Genomic DNA, 23,775 nt, shown 5'->3' on the forward strand with positions numbered 1-23,775 from the left:
TGCATGTATGTAGATATGTATGCATGTATGTTTGTATGTGTGTAGATATGTATGTATGTATGTATGAATGTATGTATATGTGAATGAATATATGTATGTATGTATATATGTGTGTGTGTGAATGTATGTATGTATGTATGTATGTATGTATGTGTGTATGAATGTAAGTATGTTTCAATGTGTGAATGTGTGTCTGTAGAATAGAATAGAAAATACTTTATTCATCCCCCATTGGGGAAATTCAAATGATCCAAATATCTCAACAAATGTTAGATATTTACAATGATTAGACAACAACGATAATAATACTACGTTCATGCATTTGGTAGAAGCTTTTATCCAAAGCCACTTGCACTGGTAGTATGAGTGGACAGGGATGCCGATAGGGGGGGACAAACGGGTATTTCGTCCGGGGGGGGGGGCCCAAAAAAAAAAAAAAAAAAAAAAAAGGAATATGCGCATTAGTCCGCAAATATGTCCAAATGTTTCAGGCACGCACGCCAATCAGGCTGAATTGATTTGAGAATCAGCCCCGGTCAGATACTAATGGCTTTAAAAAAAAAAACTTGACGGAATGCAAAGTCATGCACACTGTTGTTTTTAACTGTAAGAAAAACACACTCAGAGTCTGACAGAAAACAGAACATTTAAACACCATGTCTGTCCTTCAGCCTGTCTGGAGCCAGACAGATCCATGCTTGGCTGAAGAAACTCAGCTTATTGGCCATTTCTGTGACATCTTGGCGGCTCATCACACAGCGACACCCTGCAGGGACGACTGCGATGGCAGCTGAAGTGATGTGTGGAGCTGCCGGATTGACAGGCGGAGTGCCTGAGATGCTGATCATTTTTGTCAAGCTGAGATGGTAAAACGCTGCAGCGACCCATAAATATTGAATCTGCCTAGAAGCCAATGACCTGCACCGGCTGATTGTGGGCTTTCTGGCAAGGCAATTGGGATGTCTGTGTTTGTGTGTTGAGAAACGAGTCCATTCGGCTGCAGGGAAGTGTCCACTCAGAGGGAGGAAGGGGGGAAAAGGTCAAAGTCTGCTGCATTTGATGAGATGTTAACCACAGTAGGTGGAATAATGCAACACTTTCTTTACTTTTGCATTCTTCTTACATGTATACACATAAATAAAAAGCAGAACCAGTGTCCTCTGGATTATTATCAGCAATAAACATCCATCACAGGCTGACTGTCAGCAGCAGATTCATTATAAGCAGAACTGCATCCTTCACACAGATATAGGAACATTTAGACAAAAGGTACGTGTCCACAGATTTTATATTTGATTCATTTAAGCAATTCCCTACTTTTTTTTAACTTTATGCAGTCAGCACACATTAGCCAACTGAAATTCACAACACTGACATATGCACTGGAAAACAATCCAAAAAAAAGTAACAAAAAACAACAAATACAAGACGTTTTTGCTTGAAATAAGCAAAAAAATCTGCCAACGGAACTAGGGAAAATCGGCTTGTCAAGATTTCTTGAAATAAGATGTGATATTTAGGACTTTTGAGATAAAAGTGATCTTGAAATTAGCTTAAAAACCTCTTCAAATGTAAAAAAAGCTTGTTTCATATGAAATCCGACTCAAAACTATTTGTTTTCAAGACTTTTTCATTTAACAAGATATTCCAGATGTATTGTCTTCAAACAAGTCCCCATATCTGGCTGAAATAGTGCTTGTTAGGCAGTTGTGTCTTATATTAAGTGTAATGAGATATTTGGACTAGAAATGAGACAAATATACTTGGTAAGACTTTGATTTTTTCCAATGTGGTGAAGCATAACTACAGAGATGCATCAAAAAGAAGATGCTATGAAAGGAGATTTTAAAACCAAAATCCAATGAAAATACACAAAACAGCGCTTTTAAAAAAATATATATTCAACATTCTAACTTGACTTTATTTTTTAAGGGAAAACCAGGGAGCTCAACTCTTTACAGATTAAATGAATGAGTTATCCAGCTCTGCATCAGTGGCACCTTCACACAGATGAAGCCCTCCCTGCCATGGACGCTGATGCCCCCCCACACCATCACAGACGCTGGCTTTAAACCTTTCTCCGAGAACAGCCTGGATGCTGTTTCTCAGCAGTTTGTCCCAGAAGCAGCTGAAACGTGGACTCATCTGCCCACAGAACACATGTCCACTGTCTTTCTGTCCATCTGAGCTGAGCTGGTGTCCACAGAACTGGGCCGTGTTCCTGCACAGAGCTGATATATGGCTTCCTGCGGGTGTGGTGCAGCTTCAGCTCACATTTCTGGACCGTGTTGAGTGGAAATGGTTCTCCCAGCTCCTCCTGAGCCCATGTGGCTGTAAGGATCATGGTGGCGTGATGACGGTTTCTCCTGCAGTGCTGCCTGAGGGCTCCCAGCTCATGCACATCCAGTAGTAACTTGCGACCTTGGGCTTTGTGCACTGAGAGGAATCTTTTCACAGTATTTTGCTCAGGAGAAGCTGAAAGACCACCGTTTCTGCAACCTTTACAGTTGTTTAAACCGATCGACTCCTAACTCATCCTACGCTGGGGAGCCAACACTGGAAAAAATCTAAATCTTACCAAGTATATTTGTCTCATTGAGTATCTCATTACATTTAATATAAGACACAACTGCCTAACAAGTACTATTTCAGCCAGATATAGGGACTTGTTTTAATACATCTGGAATATCTTGTTAAATGAAAAAGTCTTGAAAACATCTTGTTTTGAGTCATATTTCACATGAAACTGAAGCTTTTTTTTTCATTTGAAGAGGTTTTTAAGCTAAGTTCAAGATATTCAAAAGTCCTAAATATCACATTTTATTTCAAGAAATCTTGACAAGCCGGTTTTCACTAGTTCCATTGGCAGATTTTTTTTCTTATTTCAAGCAAAAACGTCTTTTATTAGTTGTTTTTTTACTTATTTTTGGAGGGGCATTTTTTCCAGTGAAGTCTTTCATACCCGGTCCTGACGCACCATCTAAACAGCCGATTATATACGATGTATATCCTCTATTTCTATCGTTTCTATTCAGAAACTATCTCTTCTACTCAGCTTAAATCTGTCATACATGACAGATTCAAGCTTTTATTGCACTTTCAAAATTCCTCCAACTTCTCTGGAAAATAGATTTATGATGAGCAAATGCTACCGGGCTAGCATGCTAACATGAGAAACAAATTTGGGGAATATTCCCAACATGACATTTTTTACAGTGGGGATATTAGCATTTAGGTCATGGCATTGCTGTGCTTAATAATAGCTTCACACAGCCTTTGGCTGTTAAGTAAAAATGTGGGATATATATATATATATATATATATGTATTTATATAAAAGCCTAACTTTCCAGGACAGGGTTTCCAGTTATCCAACCAGTTTAACGAGAAACCTGGCTTCTGCATCCTCGTAAAGACGTAATAAATGACCTGGATTAGTTTTCTGTGGGTGGGTTTTTCCCACTGCTGCTCTCGTTGTTTGTTTTTTGGAACGCTCTCTATGTTTGGTCTAAATTTACAGTGGCTGCGACAGCTACTTAGCTCTCTATTTTGTGCGGAATTAAATGTAAAGGCAGACCTTGGAGTTCTTAGACTTTTTAAAGGCTAATTTGTCTCTCAAAGAGCTGCTTGTTGGCCGTGAACTAAGCATTCACTGGATCCTGAGAAGCCTAAAGCCAACTCATGGCTTGCACACTAATGAATGTTTACATCGAATGCTTTCGGGCTGAGAATGCGTTAACTGGAGACCCATTCTACAGTGTTTCCTACATCAGTGTCTGCCACTCATCTTTTCATTTTGGACGTCTTCACAGTAATTACAGCGGTTTCTCCACAACTGTGTAGATAAAACATGTTATTTTGGTTGTGCATCATTTTACCAGCATATATCTGAAAGTCTTTCTTTGTTGAATCAACTTTTGATTGCTACTCTTTGTCCATTATCTTGAGGTTTCATAGAGGTATCATCTCTGAGTGTGTTGAACTGGTTTAATTTGCCTTTTTATTAGTTTCTAAGTGCATTCATTAGGGAAAGTAAAAAGGAGTGGACCAAAATTCCTCCCCAACCACATGACAGATGTGATAAGATCATACAGAAAACTATTACTTCCCCTGACTGCTGCTGAGGATGGTTCTACAGCAGGGATCTCAGAGGGCCGCCGTCCTGCAGGTTTCAGACGTTTCCCTGCTTCAACACACCTGATTCAGATGAAACGGATCTCTTCTAAAGATTGTTAAGTTCTGCACAAACCAGCTGATGAGGCCTCGATCTGAACCAGGTGTGTCGGAGTAGGGAAACATCTGGAACCTGCAGGACAGAGTTTGACAGTAAAGATTAATTTCCAATCAATAAAAAAAAACTTTCTGGTTGAATAAAAGTAACTTTAAAGTGAAAATTTGCCTGGGGTATGAATAATTTCAGGCTTGGCTGTATATGCAAATATACACACATTAATGCATGTATGCATGCATTAATGTGTGTATATTAGGGCTGGGCAACGAGAAAATGTTTTTAATCTAATTAATCACATGATTTCCCTGATTAATCACGATTAATCTCATTTGTACGCAGAATCCAAAATTGAATCCAAAAGTAGTGTATAGCTTTTAGCATTTAGTTTTATTTTAAATGTGCTGCCATATGAATGAAAGTGCCATAACATTTGTTGTGCAAACACACTTTTAACATCAGCATCTTTCTGTAGTTTTTATGTAGAAGCCTCGCTCCACTGTCTGTTTCCTTGAATGACTTGCTGCTATCAGTTGTGTGTTTTGCCTTTAAGTGATATTTTAGACTGGAACTACTACGCTGAGAAGACAATTCAACTTGGCAGTGTTTACAGATGACTTTGGTTCTGTCGACTCCGCCGTCTGGAAGAACTTTAACATGAAAATGGCCGAGTAAAAGTTCCGTACCCTTCTCCATGTTTGGTGGATCCGCCGATTACTTTCTTTTCCGGTTCCACAGCAGACAGCAACAGACTTTTACAATAATAAAATACATAATAAAACCTGCGTTAAAGCGCGATAAAATATTTATCGGCGTTAAAAAATTAACGAGTTAACGCGATAATTATGAGTTATCTCGCCCAGCCCTAGTGTATATACACGCTTCAGAAGAATTTCCTTAATTTTTCGTGCACTGAGCTCAAACTTCAACTTTAAACTATAATAAGTCAGATTGTTTCCCAAAAACAAAAAAAAACTGGGTCGTTCAGTCTGGACAAACAACTTTATTTCTGGTAATGCATCTATACACTGTACATTCAGTCACTGTAGTATATAAGCATAGCTATTTTCAAACATAATCTCATAAAGTCCTTTACTTTACAATATAGTCCGTGTCGTTAGAGAAGAGAACGGTATCGATGGTGGAGGGAAAAGGCGTCGAAAAGGTTAAAGAAAAAGGGGGAGATGGACGAAAAAGCCAAGCTTCTTTTAATACTGTATATGTGGCATTAATAAATGGGAAAGTTTGCCTCTTACATAAAAAATATTTCTAGAACTGTATATAGTATTAGCAGCAGCACAGGGCTAAAACGATACATGAGGTTGAGGGGGGTAAACAATCTGCAAGGTGGTATAGCCTCGTGTGACCCATACTGCAGGCCTGTTATATGATGCTGAGCATTACTGTTAGAAAATACATATGAACTGGTGAAAAAAAGTAATTCAATATAAAGACTCTACAGTAATTAAAAAAAAATTTAAACAATGGGTTAACATGTAGGGAATATTCTCTTCCGCACTGCATCAACTGCTTCTGAAACATCTTAGTTCACACAACCTTAAAAAAAACAAAAACATAAACAGCTATTGTAAGAAAAGATATCCTTTTGAAAAAGAAAACAACCATGTACATATATTATACAATATTGTAAATGAAAAGAAAAATATTTACATTTGTAAATTCTCAATTCTTCACACTGGCGAGTATTTTATTTTTTTCTGTTGATTCTTATTGCTGCTTTACTTCCCATTGTTTTAGCAAAAATGATTTTTTCTTTTTAGAAAACAAGACATTGTTAAACTGCCAGAAGCCGAATGTTACCGTCTGCCCCTCTTCTGTAGAAAAAAAACCAGAGTAACATAAACTACACACAGGCTGATCAACTCTTCCGAGGGTTTTAAAAACTCCTACAAAAATTTACCAATTTCAGTCTGCTGAGAGCGTTGCCCGGGCAACGCCGGCGATGACGGGAGTATAACTCGCATGTCTCATCGATCGGCAAAAAAATTGGGAATAAACAGTTTATGTACAACTCATAGTAAGAATTCTCCGAAGCAAGTGGCTTTTTAAAGATCTATAAAAATTGTCCGAACATGCATATCACCGATTTCAGAATAAAAGCACTCATTCAGGGAAAAAAAAAAAAAAAAAGCGTGAAGCGTCTTAGCATTTCAATTGTTCTCTGCACCGAATAATCCCAAAAAAACAAAAAACATCTGTAAACTGGTTTGTTTTGGAATACTGATTAAAAAGAGCTCAGGAGGAGCCTGAGTTTTAAAGAAAGAGTTTTCCTACTCTGGAAACCTTTCGCCCACATCCAGGCACTTTGAGGTTATCCAGCATTGCTTTGACTTTGTTTTTTAATTTATTATTTTTTTTAAGTTGTTGTTGTTGTCTTTAGCGTTTTTTAAAGTGTGTGAATTGTTTTTTTTTTTGTTTTTTTTCCTTAAAAACACAATTCAGCTTCTTTTTTTCTTTTTTTTTTTTTTTTTTACAACCGTTTTCCTCTGGTAATAAGACAAGTGTTGCTTTATATTGCATAACACAATAAAAACCCTTACATGTACAGTATCAATGCCCAATAACTGACTATATGTGTGGCAAACGTTCTCAGATTTCATGCATAAAGAAAATATGAGTTTTCCATTGAAAAAAAAAAGTGAACATAAACAAGCAATCAAAATGTCTCCATTTAAAACATCAACAAAGCAAAGCGAAAAACAGCTTTTAACACAAAGTACATTCTGACTGCGTTGTACCCGCTGTGGCAGATTCACAGCCGCCGCTTCCTTTGCTTTTTGTTCGTGCTCCTGTAACAGTTCGGCTTCCCCAGCCGGACCGAGTCAGAACCAGTCAGAACCAGTCGGAACCAGTCAGAACCAGTCAGACCGAGTCGGAACCAGTCGGACCGAGTCAGAACCAGTCAGAACCAGTCAGACCGAGTCAGACCGAGTCGGAACCAGTCGGAACCAGTCAGACCGAGTCAGACCGAGTCGGAACCAGTCAGACCGAGTCAGACCGAGTCGGAACCAGTCGGACCGAGTCAGACCAAGTCGGACCGAGTCAGAACCAGTCAGACCGAGTCGGAACCAGTTGGACCGAGTCAGAACCAGTCAGAACCAGTCAGACCGAGTCAGACCGAGTCGGAACCAGTCGGAACCAGTCAGACCGAGTCAGACCGAGTCGGAACCAGTCAGACCGAGTCAGACCGAGTCGGAACCAGTCGGACCGAGTCAGACCAAGTCGGACCGAGTCAGAACCAGTCAGACCGAGTCGGAACCAGTTGGACCGAGTCAGAACCAGTCAGAACCAGTCAGACCGAGTCAGACCGAGTCAGACCAAGTCGGACCGAGTCAGAACCAGTCAGACCGAGTCGGAACCAGTCGGACCGAGTCGGAACCAGTCGGACCGAGTCAGAACCAGTCGGACCGAGTCAGAACCAGTCAGACCGAGTCGGAACCAGTCGGACCGAGTCAGACCAAGTCGGACCGAGTCAGAACCACAGAACCAGTCAGACCGAGTCGGAACCAGTCAGACCGAGTCAGAACCAGTCAGACCGATTCGGACTGAGTCAGAAACAGTCAGACCGAGTCGGAACCAGTCAGACCGAGTCGGACCGAGTCAGAACCAGTCAGACCGAGTCAGAACCAGTCAGACCGAGTCGGACCGAGTCAGAACCAGTCAGACCGAGTCGGAACCGGTCGGAACCAGTTGCTCGAGTGTGGATAAGATGGGAGAATGTGCTGCTCGATGCTTTCCCAGAAACCCCAGAACGCGTCAGCTGGACAGTTTTCTTTCCGTTTATTTACAATTCTTTGCTGTGAGAAAACAGAACGACAGAACTTATTGGCAGATAATTAACGAAATGCTTACTGATTTCATATGGCAGCAGTCATGAGTACGATGCTAATAAAGAAAGTCTGAACACAATAGTGGGAGTACAAAGCGTTACGACAGTATTTTGTTATGACAAAGTGCGATTCATTATTGTAAAGTACAAAAACAAAAACATATTTATATTTACAAACCCTTAATTTATTTAAAATGAACATTTTGTGGTTATTGACAAGAGCGTCCATCCAGCCCGCGACCACTTCACAGATGATGACATCAGTCGGAGTAAAAACATGCCCGTCCGTAACAAAATATCACAAGAAAGGAAAAACAAGGCCACACTCGGATCCGGAGGATTTTCTCTTTTGGGTTTTTTTAAAAAACATTTTTTTTTACCCATAATGCTCGATAAAAACGTGTGTGTGTGCGCGGCAAACGGCGTGCGTCTTTATCTGTGAGAGAGACGTCGGCGACCGCTGGACGCTGTAACCGATCATCCAAAAAACAAGTGCGTCTTTAACTCTTTTCACTTCCAACGCCGAGTCAAAGGTTCGATTCAGAGAAAGTGAGAAAAAAAAAAGCCGCTTTACTCCTCTGGTTGGCTGCGATGGCCTCCTGAAAAACACAACAAAACCACGGTGGCACTGTGGGAAGTCCATTTGCTCGAGTTTTTTTTGTTCGTCTTCTTATTTATTCGTTTCTTTTTATATTTTTCAAACTCCAACAGCACAGAGAAACAAGGAAACCTTTTTCTTTACATATTGCTATGTAGTCTCTTTAAATAGCTTATAATGTCTTCAAAATCCTCAGTCTTTTTCACGGCAGGGAGACGGCGGAGGGCGTTTATAAGCCCCGCCCCTCCTGGCTGCGGCACGCCAACGCCTCCAACAGCTCTAAGGCTAGTATAATATGATCACCTTTAAGCAGTTTTTTTAGCACAGTTCGGAAAGTCTCGCCTCGGAAAATCCCGGCGTCTCTTTTTCTGTCGTGATCCAGTTCTCAGTTCTGCGAGTCGGCGCTGGATTTAGAAACACGGTTTACCTTGTGGCCGTTTCCGTGGTCATTTCTCCAAGGGAACCACTCACTAGACTCTTGGTGGGCCAGGACGAGGACGCAGCGTCTCATTTAATCACCGTCTCTGGTGAGAAGGAGAGTTTTTTTGTGTGTTTGTTTTCTGGGGGGCAGGTGTGAAGGACTCTGGGTGGGTTTCAGGGTCTGAAATGGGTCTGATGATGGGGGCTCGGGTGGTTGGTTGGTTGGGAGGTGGGCTGCTGGTTTAGTTGTCAGCAGGCATGTCCTTTGATGCACCATCCTTGCTGCCAGGCGTGGGCCAGAGTTGCTGCTGTAGCTCCTTCACCACCCTCTCCAGGTGCTCCCTGGCCTCCCGCTCCTGCAGTAGGTCGGCTCGGAGCTGTTCGCGGTCGGCCTCGGCGTGCTGCAGCTTCATCTGGAGGTCCTCGATCTGAAAAAAGCACAAGGTAGACATCAGCTTCAGTAATACCAACCTGTTTTTCATCGTTTCCTTATATTCAGCTTCCAGCCAATCAGAAATCTTGTAATCTGTAAAAGCAGTGTTGCGCAACAGTCTGTAAGAGCTGCCAAAGCTGGCTCAGCCTGCACGGAAAGCTGAAAGCGGTTCAACTTTTCAAATGACAGCACGAGGTGCCAGCCAATCGAATCACCTGACAAATTGTTGTGTCTGATCTTGTGACTCATTGTTGCTACAAGTCCAAATGTCAGGCCTGTCGACCGCTAAGAATCCTGCTTTAAAGTCAGGTGGCTGCGCCTCCGTCCTCTGTTCAGGGTCCAGTTTTACACTTTGTTTCAGCTTTGTTTTTGTTTTTTTGTTTTTAGCTAAAAAAGGAAATCCGGGAGTTAATTTAGTTGGATTTGCTGCAAAAAAATGGCTGTGTTCGAAACCGCATACTTCTCCTACTACTCCTACTAACTTTTTGAGTTAGTATGTGATTTTTAGTAAGCGAGAAGTTCCCGGATGCATACTAGATTCTCCGAAATGTTGGCTATGCATCATAAGGTTACTACTTATACTCAAACTACCCAAGATGCAACGTAACGTGACGTCGCCGATCGTTATTACCTGTCAAAACGGCAGTTTCAAGCTAGCTACAACGAGGGTAGGTTCACTTCCTGTTTTCAAAACAAAAGCACCAATTGTATCGTAATGGCTTTCCCTTTGATAAAAGGCAACGGGTATTTTATTTTGTGAAAATAACCGGAAGTGCGTTGCTCACTGCGGCTAGCTTTAGTAGCGCCGAATTCATGGGAACAAAATTGTACATACCCGGTATTTTGTCAGGTTTTCAACACGTTGGGGATCTAAACGACTACTTTCTCGCCTGAAAATGTTTCAAATGTTGCTAAAGTTTACAGAGTTTAGAGCTTAAGCGAAATCAGCTTCAGGCCGGCTGATTTGGGCTCAGGCAGGAGCGAAATGCATTGTGGGTAAACACTCTGCATACTGTCTGATCGATGAGTATGCAGTATACAGTATGCAAGTAATTAGTATGTAGTATGTAATATGCTGTTTCGAACACAGCCAGAGATTAGTTTGGGGAAGAGCTTTGCTAACGTTTTCGCTGCTAACGTTAGCTGTGGCTGCACTCACGACTCTGTGCTTTGCGTTGATGTGGTTGGCTAAACTTGAGCCGCTTCGGTGGTAAGCAAACTCCTTACAAACAATGATTGATGAGTATGCAGTATGCAGAATGGAAGTATGCAATTTGCAAGTATATAGTATGTAGTATGCGGTTTCGAACACAGCCAATAGTGCTAATCATGCTAATCATGCTAATCTGAATGAGAATGCCAGCCTTCTTCTTCACGATGTACGTATTATCATGACCATCAGCCAAATGCTCACAGTCAGGGCATCAGACTATAACACAAAGCTTTCCAAAAACAAACTAAAGAAGCCTCATTTCTTTGCAACTGAAGGTAAAATTGTAGCAGCAACCAATCCGTTGCTGCAAATGTGTGGTCCCAGATCTGCAGTTTTAGCTGTAGCAGCGGCCACAAATTAGTTATGAAACTGTCAGTCTGGAGATGATCCACGATCCAAAAGCGATCTTTCCAGTTTTCTTTTTATTCTCCGACAGCATGCAGCTGGAGCCTTTAAACAGCGGGGCCTTAAAGCATAATGAGAGTGCTGAGTAAATGCGAACGGAAGTGAGTTTTTTTTTTGTTTTTTTTCTGTCTGCACTAAAAACTTCTCATCTTAATGACAATCGTCCACAGACGGCTGCAGTCTCTGCAGGGAGGGACAGACGCAGCTGGAGAGCACAACCTCCCTCTTGTTTTGTCTAATCTGCATTTCCCATGGTGCCTGAGGGAAGTTGACATCTATTCCTGTTTCCTCTTAGAGGGGGGAGGGGGGTTGTCATACTCCTCTGCAGTCAGGGCTACACCCATTTATTTTTGACTGGGGAAGCGGAAACTAGTTTTTTTTTTGCCTTCTCTGTCGCCCTTGAGAATATTCGAGACAGTGAGACTACATTTACTGCGAGGCTGTTGATACGATCGTCTGCTTTCCGCCGTCACATTTGAACACACTGAACTGTCAACATCTGTGGACGAGCAGGTTTTTCTGTTTGGCTGCTTTACTGTCCACGTTTCTCTGCTGTATTTCAGATAAAGTGATCTGCCGACGTCTCAAACCAGCCAATGATTTACAGAAACATTAGTAAGAAAAACGGAGTTCTGAGCAGCTTTATAGTGAATATCTGCTCTGAGCTCCTTTCTTCTTCTTCCAACACAGTCTGAACCATCTCAGACCAGCTTTCTGTCCTTTCTTTAAGGAGTCTAAATGTGATATTTGGGACTTTTTAGATAAAAGTGATCTTGAAATTAGCTTAAAAACCTCTTCAAATGTCAAAAAAAGTTTGTTTCATATGATATGTGACTCAAAACAATTTGTTTTCAAGACTTTTTCACTTAACAAGATATTCCAAATGTATTGTCTTCAAACAAGTCCCTATATCTGGCTGAAATAGAACTTGTTAGGCAGTTGCATCTTATATTAAGTGTAATGAGATGTTTTGACGAGAAATGAGACAAATATACTTGGTAAGACTGATTTTTTCCAGTGTAAGGTGGCTTAACAAAGAAAAAACACATCAGGTACAAGAACTGGACTGAAAATGAGTGAAAAAGCAGAAAATGTCGAAAGAAAAACTCTGAGTTAGGAGCCTTTTTCATGCCAGACCACTTACAAAGAGGTGTGCATCAAGGCTCTGTACAGTACTGCTGATTATTCATGTTCCAGCCCATCTTTCAGGACTTTCCACCCAAAGTTAAATTAAAAAGCATGGACTGACCTGCGTGGAGTACTTTGCGCGGAGCCGCCCGGCCTCGCAGCCTTTATCGCAGACCCTCAGCTGCCGGGCCTGCTCCAGCTCCCTCTTCAGACGGACTCGGGACTCGTTGGCCTCCTTCATCTTCTTCTCGCTCTCGGCTCGCAGACGCTCGATCTCCTTCCTCAGGTTGCGCTTGGCCTCGGTCGCCTCCCGCAGCTTCTCCTTCTTCGCCACCCGCAGGAACTCCAACTCCTTTGAAGAAGATTCTGGAAGTTAGGCCTGCATATCCTACTATTACTGGAAAAAATGCCCCACCAAAAATAAGTAAAAAAAACAACAAATACGAGACGTTTTGCTTGAAATAAGCAAAAGAAATCTGCCAATGGAACTAGTGAAAATCGGCTTGTCAAGATTTCTTGAAATAAAATGTGATATTTAGGACTTTTGAGATAAAAGTGATCTTGAAATTAGCTTAAAAACCTCTTCAAATGTAAAAAAAAAAGCTTGTTTCATATGATATGTGACTCAAAACAATTTGTTTTCAAGACTTTTTCATTTAACAAGATGTATTGTATTAAAACAAGTCCCTATATCTGGCTGAAATAGTACTTGTTAGGCAGTTGTGTCTAATTTTAAAGGGGAACTCCGGGGCATTTGAAGCGTGTTTCCATTGCTAGAGGTTGTCAAATACTGACGGTAGGACACAGACTGGTGCAAATCTGCGCTCCCTGTTTGGAGATCGCTCTGTTCAACAATACATGCCCAGTAATATTGTTGTAATGTTTTAAATACTGGAACGCAGTTTTTCTAGAGAAGATAATTGTTTTGTATATGTGATTATCGTCCATTGACTCTTGGGCTGTCACATGCGCGCGCCTACCGACAAGAGGTAAGTGACATGTTGTTTATAAAGTTGTTTTGTAACGTCCCCACGCCATTAATGTGAGAACCATGCACATGGTTTTGATGGTAAGGCTTGTGACTTTATTGTCGGATGGTTTATAAAGTGGTGTGACGTTTCTGCAGTGTGCAAGTTGTTGTTTTACGTGGAAGGGTTAGCGCTTGCCCCTTAGCCACCACGTATTAGCCTCGCATGACAGGCTGAGCGAACAGCGCGATCTCCACACAGGGAGCGCAGATTTGCACCTGTCTGTGTCCTACCGTCAGTATTTGACAACCTCTAGCAATGGAAACGCGCTTCAAATGCCCCGGAGTTCCCCTTTAAGTGTAATGAGATATTTTGACTAGAAATGAGACAAATATACTTGGTAAGACTTTGATTTTTTCCAGTGCATGCAGTTATTCTCGGGTGTGTCTGATATTAAGTGTAATGAGATACTCAATGAGACAAATATACTTGGTATGATTTAGATTTTTTCCAGTGTGGTTTCACTGGAAAAAAAGCTGCTCTGGATCGCAGAATTTTGACCTCATAATTTGGAAGATCACTCAGAGTTCAGCGCTGCTTATGCAACCCTTCTGGATGTATCTGTCACATGACTGCTGTGCTTTGTTTCTGAGCTGCTGACACCTGAGGGCAGGGACCTGTTACAATGGGCCGTAGTATCTGTGTCAGTGTTTACGCTGAGCTAAGTCGGGGGTGAGGGCAGCGAGCTGGATGACAGGAGCGACGCTTCCTGCCTCTGAATCACTGAAAAATTGCGACACGCCCATCTCTTCTCATGGGAACTGAGACGCTGGGACAAAAGTGTCTGTCATCGGGTTTTGTTGGTCCCATAAAAAGAGATCACACCCTTTTACAGGCTTTACTCGAGGACTGAGTCCCATCAGCTGGGCCTCCTTCAACTGAACACTGAGAAGTAGACTGAGCGTTTTAAAGTGAGTCTGCTGATCATTTAGCTCGGAGTTTGGCTGAATTCGCACATACAGGAACTCGGGAACACGGCCCTCGGTTCCTGGAACCATTTCAGCTCCTTCTCCTCAGCTGGGTCTGTTCTGGTTTCCATAGCAACACATCTGACGGAGGTGTTTGGTGGTTGGTAGCTCCGCCCCTCGTCATGTTGTCACGGCTGAAATGTTTCCTCATACGACACGGACACAACCGGCGCGTGTTTAATAAGCATCACAAAATTGTTCTCCAGGAAAAAGTCAGACCTATTTTCTCTCCCTTCGTCTCACTGCCTGCTGCCGCCTGCCGACAACCGCGCCTGTTACGGTGTTTGCTGCTCGGTCTGCACGGTTTACACAGCAGGCAGTGATACGAAGGGAGAGAATATAGCACCAAAAGATTGCGAGGTCGGACTTTTTCCTGGAGAACGATTTTGTGATGCAAATGTATTACTCTTTTGAACGCATATTGTTTTGAGAAGCAAAACACTTTATTTTTTAAGCGACAGCGACGTGTTACTTTAGCGCCACATTCAACAACAAAACAGAACAAAACAAACGAAATCTGCGAAAAGTAAGGAGAGAAGGATAAAACACCATTAAGAAGCTAATAGCCGTATTCCCACTGTAGGAACCTTTTGCAGTTCCTAGAACCTTTTCAGGAACGGGGTCGTTTTTCCCCACATCCTGCTCGGTCTGCACTTCGGTCTGCTCGGTCTGCACAGCAGGCAGTGATACGAAGGGAGAGAAAATAGGGCCAAGCGATTGTGAGGTCTGACTTTTTCCTGGAGAACGATTTTGTGATGCAAATGTATTACTCTTTTGAACGCATATTGTTTCGAGAAGCAAAACGCTTTATTTTTTAAGCCCCAGCCAACTAGCCGGACTACTTTTGTCAACGCCAAAACGAGGCTGGAACTCTGCTCACAGGACGCAGCAGGGGGTAAGAAGATGTTCAGAAATGATGTTGCTGATATGGGATGTCATACAGCTTCATGTCAAAAGAGGCGGACTATCCCTTTAATTCATGATCCTTTCTCAATCAAAAAGCTGAGTCTTTCACCTCAGGGGTCCCAGTGTCCCTACATTCTGTGTAACAGGACCAAGTTGCTGCTTCCTTATGTGGGAACAGCAGAGGGGGCCTCCCTGATGCCCAACAGAAAAGGAGCACCTTGCACCTGTGGAGCAGCAGCGTGGGTTCAGGTGAACCCATCTGGTATCCGTCTCTGTGCATAACGTGTGAACCTGAACCTGTGCGTGGTGCTTTGTGGGGTGAGCTGAGTGGAAGCCTACCTGCTGAAGGCTGCGCTTGGCCTGCAGAGCGGATCCCAGCTTCTCCTCCTGCTTCACTCTCATCTTAACGATCTCGTGCAGGAACTTCTCCTTCGACTCCTTCGAGTCCAGCCCGCCGTCCAGCGCTTGCCTCAGGCTCTCCAGCTCTGACTCCAGCCCCAGCTCCGGCGGCGTGACGGGGGCAGCGACGGGCGCGGCGGGGGCCAGGCATTCGGCTGAGGTGACGGTGCAGACGGGCCCCTGGGCGCCCGGTGAGCTCAGATCTTTGGCCGAGCCGCTGGACGAGGTGAAGGACGGCGACGACAGGGAGGACAGGGACGAAGTGACTGTAGGGAGAGCCCAGAGACACGAGAGGAATTACACGAGTGCGCTGAGGCAGTATGACACAATGAAAGGGGGCGGTGCTTCTCTGCTTACATTCGTCGCGGCTCTCCACTTCGATCTCCACCTCAGAATCTTTGTCGTCCTGAGGCGGCGGCGGCTTGATGGCAGCGGAGGACGGAGGGCAGGGGACCTCTGGCGCCAGCTCCCCTGTCGCTCTTCTCTTGCGGGGCCTCGAGTTGGAGTTGGCGCCCTCCCCTGGGGGTTCGCCTCCGCTCGGGTGGGAGGTGCTCGGCACCGACGGGGAATTGGGACCCATCTTACCAACGGGCAGCGGCGTGAGGGCCACGTTGGGAGCTACGGCATTCTCAAGGCTCTTATAGTTGTAGAAGCTGAAAAAGAAATCAGACAGTTTAGCCGTGTCTCCTACTTAAAGGGATAGTTCGCCTCTTTTGCACAAGTTGTCCGAATCGGATCAGGCAGTGTCTGCACGAGTGGAACATTCACTTAATTAAGTAACCGTGGTTACTTAAAGGGATAGTTCGCCTCTTTTGGGTAAGAAGATGTTCATAAATGATGTTACTGATATGGGATGTCATACAGCTTCATGTCAAAAGAGGCGAACTATCCCTTTAAGGTACAGAATGTACCATTCTGCCTGATCCGATTCGGACAACTTTTGCGAACCAGCAAACAGAGACGTTGAAATGAACCGCCTCCGTCCTCCCACTCCTGGAAAAACTGAACCAGATCGACTGTGATGCGGCGCCGGCTTCACCGCGCCGAGTGGCTGCCCACAGTGTGAGAGCATCGAGTGCGTGTGAATGGTGGCGTGTGGGCGGCCGTGGTACAGTCAGTATTGACCCGTGTAACACCAGCCCACCCAGACAAGTGAGAGCGCACGCTGGGAGCTCATCGCACTCAGCAGAACAAAAACAAGCGAGAGAAGCTTCTCTTTGAGTCTAGAAGTGCTGCTTTTGGGTTTTGGGGGGGGGGGGGGGGGGGGGGGGCTCACCTGTCTCTCAGCAGGGCCAGAGGGTGACCGGAGGGCTCCTTATCGCCAGCGGAGACGTGGGGGGACCACGGTCTGAAGGCCGAGGGCCTCTGTCTGGGCTGGATGCAGTTGATCCCCTGAAACACAGAACAAGTTCTCCTCTTTACCACCTCAGAAACATCAACAGAATTAAAGGTTTCGTCTCCCAAACAGACCAGGAGAAACTCATCCATGCATTCATCTCCAGCAGACTCCATTACTGGAAGGCCGGAGTTATTTTGTTACAATTGGCAGCTATGAATCTGAGCGAGTGGCCATGACTTGTGGAGTCCCCCAGGCGTCAATTCTTGGACCTCTTCTGTTTAACTTGTATATGCTCCCTTTGGGTCAGATATTGCAGAACTTTAACATCAATTATCACAGTTATGCAGACGATACACAACTTTATGTGTCTCTGTCACCGGACGACTGCAGCCCAGCAGACGTACTGTGTCAGTGTCTGGAGGAAGTAAACACCTGGATGAGAGAGAATTTTCTACAATTAAATGAAGACAAAACTGAGATCATTCTGTTTGGTAGCAAAGAGAAGAGGGTCAGCGTTGGTAAATATCTTGAGACTCGGGACCTTACAATCACTGACCAAGTTGGTAACCTCGGAGTGTTGATAGACTCAGATCTGACTTTCAGCAGCCACATCAAAGCTGTCACCAAGGCAGCTTTTTACCACCTCAGAAATATCAACAGAATTAAAGGTTTCCTCTCCCAAAGAGACCAGGAGAAACTCATCCATGCATTCATCTCCAGCAGACTCCATCACTGTAACGCTCTTTTAACTGGACTTCCCAAAAAGAGCATTAAACATCTGCAGCTCATCCAGAACGCTGCTGCTGGAGTTTTAACCCGGACTAAGAGATCTGAACACATCACAGCAGCTTTAAAATCTTTACTCTGGCTTCCAGTCAGTCACAGAATAGATTTTAAAAGCCTGCTGATGGTTTACAATCTGTGATCTGTTCAGAGAATATACAGCCAGCAGAGCTCTGAGATCCAAGGACTCAGGTCAGCTGGTCCAGTCCAGAGTCCAGACTAAACATGGAGAAGCAGCATTTAGCTGTTATGCTGCAAACAAGTGGAACAAACTGCCAGTGGAGATTAAACTTTCACCAAATGGAGACATTTTTAAATCCAGGTTAAAAACATTTCTGTTCTCATGTGTCTATGCATGAAATATCTTTTAACTTATCTAGACTGTTGCCTGATTTTAAATTCATTTAAATGATTTTATTTGTTTCTCTTTATATTCTTTTCTGTATTTTTAATGCTTCTTCCACTCCCTGCTGCAATGCTTTTATTTTATGTGAAGCACTTTGAATTGTTTTGTACATGAAATGTGCAAACTTGATTTGATTATTTTAACTCGCAGCTCGTGAAGACGTTTGATTTGAGACCTCCCGTTCTCATACGTTTAACTTTGATATTTCAGTGGGTTTTTTTTACTTTTGAGGGTAAAAAGTCACCTCGTAGGGGGCAGAAAGTGCTAAAAGGGCAGCTTCACGGTAACTAACCGTGCTGTGGAGGTAGATGTGTGGTGTGACTGAAGGTCAGCATGAAGATTAATTGTGGAGGACATTCTACATTATTTTGGGTGGAAGGTTATTGATCTTTCACGTGGGACATCCATCATTATATTGTGGCTCTATAGTGTTTCACTGCCCTCTAAAACTCTGCTTCTCTGCCAGGCTCGTGGCATCTACAGTTACCCTCACTGTTAGCACCGCTCGCCAAATCTAAACTTAAGTGCTTGCCTCATCCGAAAACTTTCATATAAGATTACATGACATTTCATCCCGTGAATCATTATCATCATCATCATCATCCCGAGCCTCCCGAGCCTCCTGAGCCCGGTCCTGAGTGTTCGAATAGATGCCGATCTGCCACGTCTTTTAGACATTTCACCTCTGATCTGAGAGGCTAATTCAGCTCAAACCGACGCAGCTTTCCTTTCTTTTTGGAGCAGGACGCCTCACGTGTCGGTCAGGCAGGTGAACGACCCGCAGCTAACAGCGACTGTTCCAGTGGTTGGAACTGAAGAAGCATTTCCGATAACAGGTGAGCCGTGAAAAGCACCAAACGACACCCACCTTATTCGAGGAGGACAGGGACTGGAGCCAGTCGTGCTGCTTCTCTTTGTCGGACAGCGGGGACAGCAGCGGGACGTCTTCGTATTTGGACTTTTTCATCGGAATGGGATCAGGTGCCTGAAAGAAAAGGAGAAGGTTTAAAACATCATCCAGGGTCTCTTTTCTCTTTTTGTCTGGGTGTTATTTAGCTTTTCTGTTCGCAGAGCCAAAGGCTTCCATCACAGAGCGCACTACTCCTGAACTCTGTATCAGTCAGAGTAGAGAGGGCCTTAAAGGAGAAGTTTGTTTGTTTTTAAACCTGGACCTTATTTCTGCCATAAAATACGTTCATTTTTGGAAGATACATATTTAAATTAGTCTCTCTCAAGGTGAGGGGAAAAAAAACCTTCACAAGCCCCTTTAAAGTTAGTTAACTACCATATAATTTCTCATTTGTTCTGTACAGACATAAACAGTAGTTTAAAAAACATAATCTTATATTTCAGGAAACTTCAGTGACTGAGACAAAATATGCATAAAGTAGAAAAATTATTGCTATATTCTGCAATTGAAAAAAAAACCAAGAAACATAAATTACTGTAATGCACTTTGAAACCACAAAGATCAAATTAAGGGAAAGTTGTGAAAGTTTGTGGCCCAAAGCAACATCAAGTCAACTATTTTAACATTAAAGGAGAAGTTTGTTTTTTAAAACCTGGACCTTATTTCTGGCATAAAATACGTTCATCTACTCCCCGATAACAGTTTGGTGAGAATCGGCGTCCTTCGGAAGATATTTAGATCACTGGAGATCGGCGTATATCCATATAACGGGAGAGAACAGGGCAGAGACAATACAGCCTCTAAATAAGGCATTATCTGTCTTTATTTCACCAATACTTTAAGATGAATGAATGAATGAATGAACGCACACTATTGCACTGTTAGCTCAGAGCTGCCATGTTGTTGTTATTGGGGGCTATCGGGGGCTTTCTACACACGGATCTACTGGGATGACGTCGATGACAGTGACACATTGCAGAATATTTATCAGATATTGATGACGTGGACGACGACTTTGAGTACGATGGACGTCCTTACCGGAGTGAATGAGCTGTGCTGCTGCCCAATAGCAACAACATGGCAGCTCTGAGCTAACAGTGCAATAGTACGCGTTCATTCATTCATTGGTCTTAAAGTATTGGTGAAATAAAGACAGATAATGCCTTATTTAGAGGCTGTATTGTCTCTGCCCTGTTCTCTCCCGTTATATGGATATACGCCGATCTCCAGAGATCTAAATATCTTCCGAAGGACGCCGACTTTCACCAAACTGTTATCAGTGAGTAGATGAACGTATTTTATGACAGAAATAAGGTCCAGGTTTAAAAAAAACACACAAAAAAACACTGAACTTCTCCTTTTAAAGATAAAGGTCAGATAATTGTTACGAAATGATGAATGGATGGAAAATATAAGATGACGAAATCAAAACTAGGGAACAAACGTAGGCGCGACCTAAAAACCGATAAGGATCGACCTTAACCTGCGAACGCAAAGAAACAGGTGGGAGTCTGGTGTGGCTTATGGAGGATTTGGTCCCACCTGATGTGAACGCACCACTTGGCAGCCAGCTGAGTTCAGTCACACTAAAACGTCAATGAACTGAAAATGCTCCCAATAGCGTCAGACAAGAGCAATAACAAGCAGCGTGTGTGCGAGCGCCTGATAGAGGAGTGCCAGCAGAGGTGTCTGGTGGCTGGAAGCCCGGCTGGGGTTTTAAATTTAGCCACGCTGTGGACTTTGCGTGTACGAGTGTGTGCCTGACTTTCTATTTCTGGGGAAGTTACCAACCTCACACACACACACACACACACACACACACACACACACATAACCAAGGCCATGTGTCACCAACCTGTCACACACAGTATCCAACACAGCTAGGTGTGTTTGCTCATGGGCAGCCAAGAGAGGAGGCGAGAGGTGACTGGGGCAGTGTGTGGCCATGTGTGTCAGTCTGTCACACGCCGATACGCCCGTACAGACACTCAGACAAGCAGGGGTTTGTTTCTACTTCCCCCTGTTAGGCTGGCTTTGTGGCTATGACCTCAGCCTCTCTAAGCTGTGGCTGTCACTTGCTGCCACACATGCATCGATGTGCACACACCCACCCCCACCAGAGAAGAGAGATGGTAACTGTAGTGACTATTTGTCTATGAAAATAATAGAAAACAAACTTTTGTCTTAAAGGGATAGGTGGTTGTGTAAAACATGCTGCTGGAAGATGGAAACAGTTGGAAATATCCCTTTACTACTGCTCTTAAAGGGATAGTTTGCCTCTTTTAACATGAAGCTGTATGACATCCCATGTTAGCAATATCATTTATTAACCAATTTATCCGAAACAACTAAAATTAAACAAAAAATACAAATTATCAACCAAAAAATAAGCAAATAATTTAAAATAAGTCTAAATTCTAAGACTTAACTAAAAATAGAGAAATAGCTCCTACAGTAACGACCGAGCAGAAAAAAGAAAAACTTACTCATAAACCCTTATTTTCTGTAACAGACTGGATATGTGAAGCTTTTTCCGACCACTTGAAGCCGGTAGATGGGATTTGGCTCCTTTAACAGCAACAAAGCAGGGGTAAACAGATGATTAGTGGCGACTGTTCTGCAGTTATTTCTGGAATGATCTTATATGCCTGATGTGTTTCACGCTGGCCGGGTCATGTGTTGGGAGCGGAGGCCACATGTAACTGGCTCCTTTGCTTTTGTTTTCCCTCCTGCGGTGTGCAGAACACGCTGCTTCCTCACAAGCGGGCCAGCCGAGCCCTGCACGGTGTCAACAGGTGCTCATTTGTAACGGGATTAGATGCTTTCTCCTCCGGACCACGCTGCCACATGTCTGTGTAATCAGAAACGCTCTCGCGGGGAAGTAGCGTGGCTAGACGAGCAAGTGCTGCCGACATGGCATCTGTCCTCATTCCACTATGGCCTCTGTGTATAATTCAATGACTTTCCATTGCATCAGAGTCCTTCCATGACTGAGAGCGTTCCTTCGTTTCTAGTAAATCAGTCCACTTCTAGATGTTTTATGATGTTAATGTGTGTTTTCTCTCTGATCTGGAAGTGCTAAAACATGTAAAACAAGGGAGATCGGGCCTCACAAGCTTGTTTTGTAGTTTCCTACAAGCAGCTCCGTTAGAGGAGACATTTAAGATCAGACATGGTCTCTATTTTTATCTTAAGCAGGCTCCCCCGGACAAAACTTGAGCATTTAATGCATCTCAGTTAAGGCTGTAGCAATACGCGATATTCAGCCAACGATACGATACGATTCGCTTACATCATTTTCTGAAAAAAAAAAAAAAAAAGAAAGGACGGTGGGATTTGACATGAATCGTTGCTAATTGGACCGGTGGTCCGACCTTTGAACCGGAAGGACAACACCGCCAGACAGGAAGAAACAGACGAACATGTCACAAACGTGAGAGCTGTGCACTTTATAACATTTTTATTAACTAATTTATCACCGTTTTGTATAATGTGACCCCCTGGCATTGTATTAATGTTCTGTGTTTTCACTAATTGTAACGTCTGACTTTTGAATAAAGTTTGCTTTAAAAAAAAACAAAAAACTTTTTTTCTTTAAAATCGATACTCAATACTTTATCGGGAAGCAAAATATTGATATGTATCGCAGTATTGATAAAAACGCTCAGCCCTAATATCAATCATGTTTAGACTTATCCATCAACAGAGCGTTTTTCTCACACACAGACCGTGATGTCGACACATTCATACACAACATTCACAAGCTACATCATGAAGACAAAAGAAAACCTTAAGTCAGAGTAGCTGTAAAGTCCCCAAAGGGCGCTCGCTGCTAATTTTTGTGTCAAGATGCCAAATGGTGGGGTCCCAGCAGAAATCCAGGGCTATTGTGGTGCAAAATGGCAGAGTTTCCATTCACCAACGAAGCTAATCTCAAGCGATCTTTTGAAAAAGCCCCAAAAAAAGAAGTGCGATTCAAACACGTTTCCTGTTAACTGCTTTAAAGCAAATTTAAAAAAATAGTGTCGACAGAAGGTGGATTTTACGATAATGAAATCAGACCTCTGGGTATTTTTATTGCATCTCAGCCAGTATCCATGTTACACACTAACTTCACTCGTGCAAAACACATGCAAAAGCAACCCAAGGAGAAGAGGATTAAGAGACTATTTCTTTATGATAAGATTTGAATTGATGCATCATATATATATATATATATATATATATATATATATATATATATATATATATATATATATATATATATATATATATATATATATAGATGCTACCAAAGAAAGACACTGCAGGAGTAAGATGGAGGCTGACTGTTGTTGGGAGGTTTGAGGGTTATATCCAGAGATGATGAGATTTGTCCTACATATCTGTGTAGCTAAGCAGGGCTGAAGGCAAGTGGCTAGCCCCCCCCCCCCCCCCCCTACAGACAGGCAGACAGACAGACAGACAGGCTCTGGGCAGAGTCTCTGTGCCACGTGCCAGTCCTCGTCTCGTGGATTATTAGTTGCCAACGCTGCGGCTCTCCACCAGGAAGAGATCCGGTCCCGGTGATCTTGGATGGAGGAGAGCGCCGAGGGGTCAACAGAACTGGCAGCTGAGCAGGCAGGGCTCAGCGGCGGGGGGCTTTTTGGGGGGGAAAAAGAGCAAATCTGCATGTCTAGGTTACTGAGCAGTGGGACTGTGAGACGTTAGGCAAATAGTCAGGTTGGGAATTCCCATTCAAACAGTGTCACTGACACTGGTT

At 43.3% G+C, this 23,775-nt stretch overlaps 1 protein-coding gene across 1 annotated transcript in view; it reads right to left on the reverse strand.

Moving 5' to 3' along the window:
* Positions 1 to 5,210: 5,210 nt before the first annotated feature.
* skia (v-ski avian sarcoma viral oncogene homolog a) overlaps positions 5,211 to 23,775 on the reverse strand; it is a 100,841-nt gene continuing 82,276 nt past the window's right edge. The window contains exons 2-7 of the mRNA XM_075476006.1: positions 18,972 to 19,088; positions 16,852 to 16,967; positions 15,933 to 16,228; positions 15,516 to 15,841; positions 12,396 to 12,626; positions 5,211 to 9,523 (exon numbers count right to left, since the gene is read on the reverse strand). Of these exons, the coding sequence (XP_075332121.1) occupies positions 9,338 to 9,523; positions 12,396 to 12,626; positions 15,516 to 15,841; positions 15,933 to 16,228; positions 16,852 to 16,967; positions 18,972 to 19,088 (1,272 nt within the window). The 3' untranslated portion in view covers positions 5,211 to 9,337. The remainder of the gene's footprint in view (positions 9,524 to 12,395; positions 12,627 to 15,515; positions 15,842 to 15,932; positions 16,229 to 16,851; positions 16,968 to 18,971; positions 19,089 to 23,775) is intronic.

Source organism: Odontesthes bonariensis, chromosome 10 (assembly GCF_027942865.1).
Source record: "Odontesthes bonariensis isolate fOdoBon6 chromosome 10, fOdoBon6.hap1, whole genome shotgun sequence".
Lineage (NCBI taxonomy): Eukaryota > Metazoa > Chordata > Actinopteri > Atheriniformes > Atherinopsidae > Odontesthes > Odontesthes bonariensis.